At 46.8% G+C, this 13,461-nt stretch overlaps 1 protein-coding gene across 1 annotated transcript; it reads right to left on the bottom strand.

Annotated features, from left to right (window-relative positions):
• Positions 1–1,617: 1,617 nt before the first annotated feature.
• Positions 1,618–11,127, bottom strand: GPATCH4 (G-patch domain containing 4). The gene is made up of 8 exons (XM_077464173.1): positions 10,985–11,127; positions 10,364–10,515; positions 10,166–10,239; positions 8,922–9,014; positions 8,598–8,705; positions 8,215–8,324; positions 6,380–6,430; positions 1,618–3,583 (listed from the first exon to the last, which is right to left on the bottom strand). Exons 2-8 carry the CDS (start codon positions 10,440–10,442, stop codon positions 2,443–2,445), a joined length of 1,656 nt encoding a protein of 551 aa, XP_077320299.1. The 5' UTR covers positions 10,443–10,515; positions 10,985–11,127; the 3' UTR covers positions 1,618–2,442.
• Between the last annotated feature and the right edge of the window lie 2,334 nt (positions 11,128–13,461).

Below are 13,461 nucleotides of genomic sequence, written 5' to 3'. Positions count from 1 at the left end.
CTACATTCTCCGGGGTTGTCCTGAAAGGCTCTTAGAAATACCGTCACCGGTAAGTCTAACTGAGTCTTTTTTTTTTTTTTGTCTTAAAATAACAAACATGTTATACTTACCTCCACTTTGCAGCTCGTTTTGCACAGAGTGGCCCCGAACCTGCTCTTCTGGGGTCCCTCGGCGGCTGTCTCTGCTTCTTCCCGCAGGTGCTTCTCACGTTCATGCGAGCTCCCTCACATGGTGAGAAGCACCTGCGGGCGAGCTCCCGTGATACAGCCGGCGGCTATAGCCACTCGCTGTATCACACGGCCCCGGCGTGCCGCGTCATTGGATGCGATCGACAGCAGCGCGAGCCAATGGCTGCGCTGCCTTCAATCCATCCACTCCAGCCAATCAGCGACCAGGCAGAGTGGTGAAGAGGAAGTCGGGGGCGAGCACGGGACTTTCGAGGGGTCAGGTAAGTATAACGGGGGGGCTGGGGGTGCCGTCACTGTGAGATTTTTTTTTTTCACCTTAAGGCCCCTTTCACACATGCGGACAGTATGTCCGTATTTCATCCATCCGTTTGTGGATGAAATACAGACATGCATGCATGCATTCCTATGGGATAGCGGCCCGATATCGTCCGCCTTCGCAATTGTCCGATTCTGCAGACGGAGGAAAATCCTATTTTTCTATCCGTCTGCAGAGCGGATCGGATGAACACGGACAGACGGTCCGTGCTCATCCGATCCCCCATAGAGGAGAACTGAGAGCTGACAAGGCGGTCCCGGCACACCGCAGCCGGCTCAGCGGGGACAATGGAGCGATCCCCGCTGAGCGAGCGGATCATTACTGATCTGTCCCGTGTGAAAGGGGCCTTATACATAGAATCTTATATAAATAGGTGTGTGCCTTTCTAAATCGCATCCAATCAAGTTGTAGAAACATCTGAAGGATGATCAATGGAAACAAGTGTCATGGCAAAGGCTGTGACTACTTATGTACATAGTCCTCGTCGTCCTCCTCCTCGTCGTCGTCCTCCAATCCTCATCCTCCTCCTCCAATCCTCATCCTCCAATCCTCATCCTCCTCCTCCAATCCTCTAGGGCAGTGATGGCGAACCTTGGCACCCCAGATGTATTGGAACTACATTTCCCATGATGCTCAACCACACTGCAGAGTCCTTGAGCATCATGGGAAATGTAGTTCCAAAACATCTGGGGTGCCAAGGTTCGCCATCACTGACCTAGGGGGTCTTGGGAGATCAGAGGAAGAGATCACAGAATTTGGGAAGGACACTGGTATCTGATGTTCCCAGTAGTGTCAAATTTCTAAAGAGGTTCAGAGGGTGAGGTAGGACACCATGGCCACCCCAAGGAGCTGAGCATACCATTTTTAATGGTTTGGAGATCTGGCATCATTTCTAAATTAGAAGAAGAAAAAAAACATCTGCCGTTATTTCAAGCAGTTGCTCTTATAATCCATCCCAGCTGAACAAAAGTATCCTTTAAAGAGACATTTTGATGTCAGCCTCCATTATTATCCCCCCCCCCCCCAAGTAACACTGCAATCATATATATTTCTAAGTCTCATATCAGTTTACCATTCTCGTTTAGACCAGCATACTTTTACACAAAGCCAGAGAAGGACTTCACTTTGGTTTAATAATATACATACAGTATAAAATGGTACAAAAGCCATTGTATAGTTAAAGATTAAATTTAACAAAAAAAAAAAAAAAGTTTTTAACTGCTTCAAGTTTATAAAAAAAAAAAAAAAAAAAAAGTCAAAAACAGTCAAGTAATGTCCATGGAAAGGAACTTCACCTATGGGACTTCCCAGAATTTTTTTTTTACTTGGAAGTCTGCACAGCGTTGGATGTGACAATAGAGCCACCCCCTGCGGCAGGTGCTTTATCTTTGGCAAACCAACAATAAACAAAAGCAGGAGCCACACGTTTTCTTTACTGTAACCATCAGGTGCGTAGAGGAGGCAGATCCTCCAAATTAGAAGCCACACACACCGCTGACCTCAACCAAAGCTTTAACGTTAAAGAGAACATGCTCAAAGAAGCCCCGCCTAGGACCTCCCCTGGCAAAGCTTCTTTGCGCATGTTATCCATAGCAATAAAGCTTTATTGATACGCTGATGTCATCATCGGGGTGTGGCCGGTTCTTTTGCTAGGAGATGCACGTTGAGGAGAGCGGATGATCTGACGCCAGTATCTGAGCTTCCACACATCAGTAAATCATGTGGACTTGCAACCCTTTTCCTCCAAATCAGCAGCCACTTTCAGATATGGACCCAACACGGTGCTCCTCCATAATTCTAAAATCGATTCAGGTAAGAAGCTGCTATGAAATATACTAAAAATCTTTGCAATGTACATTAATTCACCCAAATTATTATTTTTTGGCACCTTCAAAATTATATTTTCAACTTTAACAATGGGGCAATCTTCTATGGAGACTACTCTTTCCGCTTTTTCTTTTTACACCTAATCGTAGGTTCAGTGTTATCTACAGCTTGTTCTGGCTCCTCATCTGGGTTGGAAAAGTCTCTAGATTTGTTTTTGCTCTTCTTTTTTTTCTTTGGAGTTTGGCACACTTCATCTTTTATGGGTGTGTACTCATCAACCTCTTCTATTTTCTTTTTCAGAGACTGGACACAGTTTTCTGTAGACTCCTCCCCTTCAGCCCTCTCTTTTAGGTCTCTTCTTGCCTTCTTCTTCTTTGACAGACTTGGGCCTTCTGAAGGAGCCCATTCTTCCTGACCATTGGTAAGCTCTTCTGTTGTCTCACCCTTCACCACTTCTTCTTTCCGTTTTTTTTTCTTTGACGATTGTACACTGTCTTCTAGAGATTGATCACAGTCTTCAAGGTGGTCAGACTCTTCTTTGATCTTCTTTTTCTTCTTGGATGACTGTATATCATCTTCTACAGGTTGAGCATAGTCTTCAAGATCGGGAGCCTCTTTTTTGACTTTCTTCTTGAATGACTGCATGTCATCTTCTATAGAACAAGCATGGTCTTCAAGATGGTCAGCCTCTTGGACTTTCTTCTTTTTCTTCTTGGATGACTGTATGTCACCTTCTAAAGGTTGACCACGGTCTTCTAGATCATTAGCCTCCTTGGATGACTGTGTGTCATATTCTATAGAACCAGCATGGTCTTCAAGTTGGTCAACATCTTTGACTTTTTTCTTTTTCTTCTTTGAGTATTCCAATTTGGTTTCTGAAGAAGCTTCCATGTTAAAAGCATCTACCAACCCTTTATCACCCACATTTCTTTTTGATGGAATTGTGTCCTCTTTCCAATGAGCATGTTCCTCATAACCATTGGTTCTGTTGTCCTCCAAATCTTCTTCATCGTTGACCATTTTCTTTTTTTTCTTCTTCTTCTTTCGTTGTGTGGTGTTGGATGAGATGTCTTCATTGGTAATACCCAGTCTATGTTTTTCCTTCTTTCTTCCAGTCTCTACATCCTTTTCTAAGGACAGCCTAGCTGGTTCCTTGTTTGGTTTCTCCTTCCTGTATTTTTCCAGGAAAGCTTGTTCCTGTTCTTCAATCCTCAAGAGCTTTGCGTTCATTGTCAGGCCATGCCTGGCTCCTCTACAATAGAAGAAAAATGTTAAAAATTGAGAACCTTGGGGGGAGGGAAAGGAGGAAGAAGAAGGAGGAGCGAGGAAGAGAAAGGAGGAGGAAGAGAAAGGAGGAGCGAGGAAGGAGGAGCGAGGAAGGAGGAGCGAGGAAGGAGGAGCGAGGAAGAAGGAGCGAGGAAGAAGGAGCGAGGAAGAAGGGGAAGAAGGAGAAGCGAGGAAGAAGAAGGGGAAGAAGGAGAAGCGAGGAAGAAGAAGAGGAGGAAGGAGGAGCGAGGAAGAAGAAGAGGAGGAAGGAGGAGCGAGGAAGAAGAAGAGGAGGAAGGAGGAGCGAGGAAGAAGAAGAGGAGGAAGGAGGAGCGAGGAAGAAGAAGAGGAGGAAGGAGGAGCGAGGAAGAAGAAGAGGAGGAAGGAGGAGCGAGGAAGAAGAAGGAGGAAGGAGGAGCGAGGAAGAAGAGGAAGGAGGAGCGAGGAAGAAGAAGGAGGAAGGAGGAGCGAGGAAGGAGGAGCGAGGAAGAAGGAGCGAGGAAGAAGGGGAAGAAGGAGAAGCGAGGAAGAAGAAGGGGAAGAAGGAGAAGCGAGGAAGAAGAAGAGGAGGAAGGAGGAGCGAGGAAGAAGAAGAGGAGGAAGGAGGAGCGAGGAAGAAGAAGAGGAGGAAGGAGGAGCGAGGAAGAAGAAGGAGGAAGGAGGAGCGAGGAAGAAGAAGGAGGAAGGAGGAGCGAGGAAGAAGAGGAAGGAGGAGCGAGGAAGAAGAAGGAGGAAGGAGGAGCGAGGAAGGAGGAGCGAGGAAGAAGGAGCGAGGAAGAAGGAAGGAGGAGCGAGGAAGAAGGAAGGAGGAGCGAGGAAGAAGGAAGGAAGGAAGGAAGGAGGAGCGAGGAAGGAGGAGCAAGGAAGAAGGAAGGGGGAGCGAGGAAGAAGAAGGAAGGAGGAGCGAGGAAGAAGGAGGAGCGAGGAAGAAGGAGGAGCGAGGAAGAAGGAAGGAAGGAGGAGCGAGGAAGGAGGAGCAAGGAAGAAGAAGGAAGGGGGAGCGAGGAAGGAGGAGCGAGGAAGGAGGAGCGAGGAAGGAGGAGCGAGGAAGGAGGAGCGAGGAAGAAGAAGGAAGGGGGAGCGAGGAAGGGGGAGCGAGGAAGGAGGAGCGAGGAAGAAGAAGGAAGGGGGAGCGAGGAAGGAGGAGCGAGGAAGAAGAAGGAAGGGGGAGCGAGGAAGGAGGAGCGAGGAAGAAGAAGGAAGGGGGAGCGAGGAAGGAGGAGCGAGGAAGAAGAAGGAAGGGGGAAGGAGGAGCGAGGAAGAAGAAGGAAGGGGGAGCGAGGAGCGAGGAAGAAGAAGGAAGGGGGAGCGAGGAGCGAGGAAGAAGAAGGAAGGGGGAGCGAGGAGCGAGGAAGAAGAAGGAAGGGGGAGCGAGGAGCGAGGAAGAAGAAGGAAGGGGGAGCGAGGAGCGAGGAAGAAGAAGGAAGGGGGAGCGAGGAAGAAGAAGGAAGGGGGAGCGAGGAGCGAGGAAGAAGAAGGAAGGGGGAGCGAGGAAGGAGGAAGGGGGAGCGAGGAGCGAGGAAGAAGAAGGAAGGGGGAGCGAGGAAGGAGGAGCGAGGAAGAAGAAGGAAGGGGGAGCGAGGAAGGAAGGGGGAGCGAGGAAGGAGGAGTGAGGAAGAAGAAGGAAGGGGGAGCGAGGAAGGAGGAGCGAGGAAGAAGGAAGGGAGAGCGAGGAAGGAGGAGCGAGGAAGAAGAAGGAAGGGGGAGCGAGGAAGGAGGAGCGAGGAAGAAGAAGGAAGGGGGAGCGAGGAAGGAGGAGCGAGGAAGAAGAAGGAAGGGGGAGCGAGGAAGGAGGAGCGAGGAGGAGGAGGAGGAGCGAGGAGGAGGACAATAACAAAAACAGTAAATGAGCAGAAGTGGCTGCACGCCCCGATGAAAATACAAAAATTGGAGGAGGTTTCCCTGTGGGGTTTTGTGTTGCAGCAATAGAGAGTCATAAATAATTATAAAATATGTTTATTACAAAAATCTATGAACTTACAAAAGCATTACTGTCTGTTAAACATGAGCTCTGTGATGGAGGCGAGCAAACATATCTACTGATAAAGCTGTACAGTGCACGTTAAAACATAGCATAATATATATCAAAGATCATACTATGAGAACACCAACGCGTTTCAACCATATATAATAGAGGTCTTCTTCAGGGAAAAAGAATTACAGATCTGTAATTCTCTACCCTGAAGAAGACCTCTACTATATATGGTCGAAACGCGTCAGTGTTCTAGTTTGATTGGAAAATTGGACATTTACAAAATCCAAGAGATGGTGGCAGACAGTATAAAAATTACACATTTGTCTAGAATTGTACTACCATTCAATTTTCAAATATTTTTGCATCGTTTTTATCTAATTTGTACACACAAATTAGAAAACTTCATAGATTTCTTCTGGTGCCATTGGCCCATAGCAGGGGGTCTCCACATTTTCTAAAGAAAGGGCCAGTTTACTGTCCTTCAGACTTTGGGGGGGCCGGACTGTGGCCAGTGGGAGTAAACAATCAAGTTTCGGTATTAGGGGGAGAAAAACAGTTGGGGCTCAGTGGGAGGAATAGTGTCTGAAGGACCGGATAAAGGCAAAAAAAAGGGTCTCCAAACTGCGGCCACCGCCCTACAGCAAGGATCGCTTTCCCAAACTTTCCTAGACTGTTCTGAGATCACAAATTATTGACACGATATCACATATTTATTAAGACTGCCGTCTATGGCTGTAATAAAAGACCCACTTTGTTATTGTGAGTCACATTTATCTAATATTATATGATAGGAGCGTGAAATCTTACTTGTGAGCAGTGCGCCCCCCACAGATTTTCACGAGGTCTTCATCAGTCAGTCTGTTGGAGCAAAACAAATAGTTAAAAGAAAACCACAAAAAAATAAAAATAAAAAGCATTACATTTCTGTTAAAGCCAAAACTTGTCACATTGGGGTCCATTCTAGACACTCAGGGGGCTAATTTACTAAAACTGGAGTGCGCAAAATCTGGTGCATCACTCCTCTCTCCTCCACTCACCCGCTCTCTTCTCCACTGCCTCGCTCCACTCCCTGCTCTCTCCTCCACTAACCGTTCTCTCTTCCACTCACCTGCTTCACTCATTCACTCTCTCCTCTCCACTAATCGCTCACTCCTCCACGCTCTCCTCTCCACTAATCGCTCACTCCTCCACGCTCTCCTCTCCACACTCACTCACCCTCTCTCCACTAATCACTCCACTCCACTCCACTCCACTCCACTCCTCGCTCACTCCTCTCCACTAATCACTCACTCCTCCACTCACCCTCTCTCTCCTCTCCACTAATCACTCACTCCTCCACTCACCCTCTCTCTCCTCTCCACTAATCACTCACTCCTCCCCTCCCCCGCTCTCTCCTCTCCACTAATCACTCACTCCTCCACTCACCCTCTCTCTCCTCTCTATTCACCCTCCCTCCACTAATCGCTCACTCCTCCTCTCACCCGCTCTCTCCTCTCATCGCTCACTCCTCCCCTCACCCGCTCCTCCCCTCACCCGCTCTCTCCTCTCATCGCTCACTCCTCCCCTCACCCGCTCTCTCCTCTCATCGCTCACTCCTCCCCTCACCCGCTCTCTCCTCTCATCGCTCACTCCTCCCCTCACCCGCTCTCTCCTCTCATCGCTCACTCCTCCCCTCACCCGCTCTCTCCTCTCATCGCTCACTCCTCCCCTCACCCGCTCTCTCCTCTCATCGCTCACTCCTCCCCTCACCCGCTCTCTCCTCTCATCGCTCACTCCTCCCCTCACCCGCTCTCTCCTCTCATCGTTCACTCCTCCCCTCACCAGCTCTCTCCTCTCCGCTCATCGTTCACTCCTCCCCTCACCCGCTCTCTCCTCTCCGCTCATCGTTCACTCCTCCCCTCACCCGCTCTCTCCTCTCCGCTAATCGTTCACTCCTCCCCTCACCCGCTCTCTCCTCTCCGCTAATCGTTCACTCCTCCCCTCACCCGCTCTCTCCTCTCCGCTAATCGTTCACTCCTCCCCTCACCCGCTCTCTCCTCTCCGCTAATCGTTCACTCCTCCCCTCACCCGCTCTCTCCTCGCCACTAATCGCTCTCTCCTCTACTCCACACATTCACTTTCTCCTCTCCCCTAACTGCTCTCTCCCCTCCACTCCTCCCTTAAACACTCTCTCCCCTCTCTCGGACACTTCTCTACTCAGTGGTACAGGCTGTGCTCTCTCCCCTCCTCCTTTTTCCTAGTGCAGCTCCTGTGTGTCTGTGAACACCGCCCCCCACTTGGTAATACAGGAGCACTGCACTGTCAGGAAGGAGGCCTTGCTGCTCCCAGCGCTGGGCTGACAGGAGTAGTGATGCCCCACGTCACTACTCCTGTCAGCCTTGTAACAGAAGAAAGGCACCCCCATCCCTACAGTAAACCATTGCGCCCAGGGCAGCCGTTGGTCCCACCCACCCCTTATCCCGGCCCTGCGTGTCCAAGTCGGGGAGGCTGGACAGTCAGGACTACCTAAAAGTTTAATTCATCATTCAGAGAGATTGTCTCTAATAAACTGGGTGAAGTCCGGCCCCCCTATTAATTGCATTAGATGGATGGGCCTGCTGCACCCCCCCCCCCTATTGGTGTCCCTGATGGGCTCCACCTACTTGGTAGCAGAAGACAGATTCAGCTTCTCATCCTCATCGCTGTCTGAAGAGGATTCCTTAGAAGATTCCTTCTCCACCGGCTGCTCTCCACCCGACAGCAACGTGGCCGACTGCAAACAGACAACAAAGACCGAATGTCAGGAATCCACCACCGACCCCGCCTACTGGAAATGGCAGTTGGGAGTCATTGATTTCAGCCAGTCTGGAGGAGTGGGCGTTTCCAGGCGGGCTGTATTTGCATAGGTAACGCCCACATGTGATGCGATGTCACACCTCCATGATTGAAAGAACTCAAAATGTAAGGAAGGGGAGGAGCCGGGGCGGGGCAGGAAGGGGAGGGGGCGGGGCAGGAAGGGGTCACATTACATCAGACCGAAGCTTACTTTTATAAAGCGACCATACAACATGTCCCGATTAGTGAGTGCCTTCCGGGGCTTCTTGTTCGTCACCGCCGAATCCTCGTCTGTGACTCTCTTCACCTGAACTCCATCCTGCCAAAAACATAATAATAATAAAAAAAAATAAAAAATGTATGCATGTGTAATAAAATTTAATATTATATATATATATATACATATATATATTTGAGGGGGTTCTAAGTAATCTCTTAGCAAAATAAAATGCAGGTATATTGATAGAAATGTCAGAATTAGTCCGGGACTCCCGTAGTTGCTGACAGAAGAGGGATGGATGTGGTCACTACTTACCTGATCGGGCTCCACCGAGATGCCGGAGGCGGTTTTGTTGAAGACGTGATCCCACCAGTGGAAGGTAAACTGCTCCGCAGAATTGTGACCCACCTACAGGCAGATATTCAACACCATAGAGTCACACATGACTGAAAATCCCACAAGAACAGAGTCTGTTCGCGCCCCCCCCCCCCAACAGATCTCCCATCACATCAGAGTCCCCCCCCCCACCCATACCAGGGCCCTCCATCACATCAGAGTCCCCCGCTATGCATACCAAGGTCCCTCATCAGTCCCCCCATCATATCAGAGTCCCCTCTATCCATATCAGAGTCCCACCACCAATACCAGGGTCCTCATATCACATCAGAGCCGCCCCACCTATACCAGGGTCCCCCATCACATCAGAGTCCCCCCACTATGCATACCAAGGTCCCTCATCAGTCCCCCCTATCCATATCAGTCTCCCCATCACATCAGAGTCCCCCGCTATGCATACCAAGGTCCCTCATCAGTCCCCCCCATCACATCAGAGTCCCCCCTATCCATATCAGTCTCCCCACCCATACCAGGTTCCCCTATCACATTAGAGTCCCCCGCTATGCATACCAAGGTCCCTCATCAGTCCCCCCCCATCATATCAGAGTCCCCCCACCCATACCAGGGTCCTCATATCACATCAGAGCCCCCTCCACCTATATCAGGGTCCCCCATCACATCAGAGTCCCCCACTATGCATACCTAGGTCCCTCATCAGTCCCCCCCATCACATCAGAGTCCCCCCTATCCATATCAGTCTCTCCACCCATACCAGGGTCCCCCCATCAGAGTCCCCTGCTATGCATACCAAGGTCCACAATCAATCCCCCCCCCCCATCACATCAGAGTCCTACCCTAACCGTACCAGCGTCCCCCACCACATCACAGTTCCCCACTATGCATATCAAGGTACCCCATCGATCCCCGTCCCCCCAACCATACCAGAGTCCCCCATCAAATCTAAATCCCCCCGCAAACATCAGAGTTCCCCCTACCCATACCGGGTCCCACATTACAGCCACCCAATCACATAACAGTCCCCCCCACCCTCACCAGGGTCCCCCATACCAGGCCCCCCATCACATTAGTCCCCCTCCCCCACCCAAACCAGGGTCCCTCATCACAGTCTCCCCCTTACCAGGGTCCCCATCACAGACCCGTCCCCCCTTACCAAACAGGGTACAATGCACACCAAGCCGGCTAATAGCATATGGATTCCTTACCCCCGCTGAGTCACACTTCACTTTGACTTTAATTGCCTTGGAAATGCCACTTTCACGCTTGCCAAGACCCTTCCCTAAAGGGCACAAAAGGATATAAAGTCAAACGCTGCGAGTAACACAAATGTCTGCCTTGTATAATGTAATAATAAATCGGAGGGGGCATAAGGGCCCGATCCTCCAGCCAGGAAAGAATAATACCTTCAGTCCAGCCGTGCCTCTGTAGATGCTCCTCAGCAAATTTCATGCCTTGGCTTTTCACACTGGGTGTCCCGGCCATGGCGGGTGGGGGGATGTCTTGTCCTCCGATCGATATCTGTACCCCCCCCGAGTCTTATACAATGACACTGAAACTGAAAGATCAGCAAAGAGTGAGCAACACACAGAGAATCCAGAGTCACTCCATCCAAAATAGATATCCATCCTGGGAACTCGGCACAGGGATGGTGGAAACCATTTATAATGGGCACAGCAGGTGTACAGACCCAGGAACTCAACAAAGAGATGGTGGGAACCCCTCATAATGGGCACAGTAGGTGCAAAGACCTGGAAACTCAACACAGGGATGGTGGGAACCTCTCATAATGGGCACAGCGGGTGTACAGACCCGGGAACTCAGCTCAGGGATGGTGGGAACCTCTTATAATGGGCACAGCAGGTATGGATGCCTACAGTATACGCAGGAGCTATAATAATTCTAAACTAACAATAACACATTCCTGATCATCAGATCCTGAAGGGTCTATAAATTAACACAAACCTCAATCAGGACACAGAAGGGACATCAGATCCAAGCTGTGATCGGGGAAGGGACACACTTACCTGATCTCAGCACTGATCACATCTACAGGACAGGCACACTGAGCATGCTGTGCTCCATGGACAGCGCCATCTTCCCGGTGATGTCATACCACAGAGCCTGACAGCTGGAGACAGAGCGTCTACACAAGTCACAGCGCCCTTTGTGGTGGGAGAATGAATGACAGGACTGTGGCTGCAATGAAAAAGCTACAGTGTATAAAACTGAAACAAATACAATGTATACATGTAACAATATGTATTAAAAAAAAAAAAAAGTATAAACATGACCAAATAATTTTGTCTTTAGGAACACTCTAAGGTTTTACCCTTCCCCTTACTTCATCCAAAACTAAAAAATAATAATAATTAATAATATATAATAATAATAATAAAAATAATAATAATATTATATTATAATAAGAATATAATAATAACAATAATAATAATATAATAATAATAATAATAAAATATTAATAATAATAATAATAATTAATAATATATAATAATAAAATATAATAATAAAAATAATAATAATAATAATAATAAATTATAATAATAATATAATAATAATAATAATAATAATAAATAATATAATAATAATAATAATAATAATAATATATAATAATAATATATTATAATAATAATAATATAATAATAATAATAATAATAATAATATATTATAATACCATATAATAATATATTTTCATTGTACATACACCATTTTTTTCTAATTTAAATCTGATCTTCAGTCTTTGCACAGTTGTACTGCCTCCTCTCCTGCACTGAAATGGCTTCCTCTGATTTCACTGCACACTGTGAGCTTCTCACTGTGTGCATCAGAAAGTTGTGCTGCGGCAGTAAGTCATATAAGAGCCCCACCTCATTTCCTGGCTGGAGGACGCCCAGCATCATTTCGCGCCTGACTATCTCTGGCCCCGCCCCTTTCATTCATTGGACTTCGGTTCTTTCAATTATGGAGGCTCAGCATCCCATTGAGGGGGGGGGGGGTGGTCTGCATGCAAATGGAACGCCCCCAACTCCTCCAGACTGACACACGCCCATCAAGGCGTTTTCATTTGCATAACTCCTCCCACTGACTGCATTAGCATTGAGGGGTCTTGCGAGAAGTACTAAGCGGGTGCTGGGATGCTTCCAGGAAGCCATGTACAGCCCCCTGCTGGCCCCTCCCACCAGCCATGATCTGCCCGCATTGCATAGAGAAGCACAGAGACCAAACAATGACATCACTGGGTCTAAAATAGGGTATGTTAATGACAACCGTCTGCTTTACTTTTCATTTTCCAGACTAAGAACATTTTGAGCAAATTCGAAATTCAGAAATTTGAAATTTGGAAATTTGAAAAGTCGTAAATTTGAAAATTCGGAAATTCAAAATTTGGAAATTCGGAAAAATGAAAATTCAAAAATTTGGAAATTTGAAGTCGTAAATTAGAAAATTTGGAAATTCGGAATTTGAAAATTCGGAAATTTGAAATTGAATATTTGAAAATTTCGTAATGAGCAAATTTGTCAAAATTCAAACGTCTGTTCTACAAGTATTGACCCAGGGGGGCTGAATACAAATGTACACCACACTTTTCACATATTTATTTGTAAAAAAATGTTGAAAATCATTTTATCATTTTCCTTCCACTTTACAATTATGTACCACTTTGTGTTGGTCTTGGTTGTAACATGAAAAAATTTGGAAAATCTCAAGGGGTATGAATACTTTTTCAAGCCACTGTAATGTCACCAGTGTCCTTAATCACTGCCACACCAGTTATATGATGACGCTGTACCGCACTGATGACAGACAGTATGTGTAATAAAAAAAAGGGTGGAAAAATGTTTTTTTTTTTTAATTTCTTAATTTTATAAAAAATTGTGACCAAAAAAAAATACAACTTCAAAAAACTCGCCATGCCTCTTACTAAATACCTTGGACTGTCTACTTTCAAATAAGGGGGCATTTGTGGGATATTTGTACTGTCCAGGTGTTTTTGGGCCTCAAGAAATAAGATCAGTACATTGGGATTGTATCACATAAAATCCCAATAAAATACATTTATGTTTTTGGTTGTAACATGACAAAATGTGGAAAATCTCAAGGGGTATGAATACTTTTTCAAGGCACTATAATGTCACCAGTGTCCTTAATCACTGCCACACCAATTATATGAATGATGCTGTACTGCACTGGTGACAGTATGTGTAATAAAAAAAATTGATTTTTTTTTTTATTTCTTAATTTTCTAAAAAATTGGGACAAAAAAAAAAACAACAACTTAAAAAAGTGTTTTTGGGCCTCAAGAAATTAGATCAGTACATTAGGATAAAATCCCAATAAAATATATTTATGTTTTTGGTTGTGACATGACAAAATGTGGAAAATCTCAAGGGGTATGAATACTTTTTCAAGGCACTGCAGATTACAGGGCCGTCAGGTAGTGGATGTCTATGATTATTTTTTGGATGTGTATGAATTATTTTTTGGA

This window comes from Lithobates pipiens, unplaced genomic scaffold (assembly GCF_037356315.1).
Source record: "Lithobates pipiens isolate NorthernLeopardFrog02 unplaced genomic scaffold, aLitPip1_a1.2 Scaffold_30, whole genome shotgun sequence".
Lineage (NCBI taxonomy): Eukaryota > Metazoa > Chordata > Amphibia > Anura > Ranidae > Lithobates > Lithobates pipiens.
The sequence above is the reverse complement of the archived record's forward strand: the minus strand, read 5'-3'. Positions and strand labels throughout refer to the sequence as shown.

Excerpts from the sequence above, each read along its gene's own strand:
- GPATCH4 (XM_077464173.1), bottom strand. The coding sequence starts at position 10,442 with ATGGCCGGGACACCCAGTGTGAAAAGCCAAGGCATGAAATTTGCTGAG. Across the intron at positions 8,325-8,597 it reads TGTATGGTCGCTTTATAAAA|TCGGCCACGTTGCTGTCGGG; the intron begins GTAAGCTTCGGT and ends GTCTGTTTGCAG. Across the intron at positions 3,584-6,379 it reads GGGGGGCGCACTGCTCACAA|AGGAGCCAGGCATGGCCTGA; the intron begins GTAAGATTTCAC and ends CTTCTATTGTAG.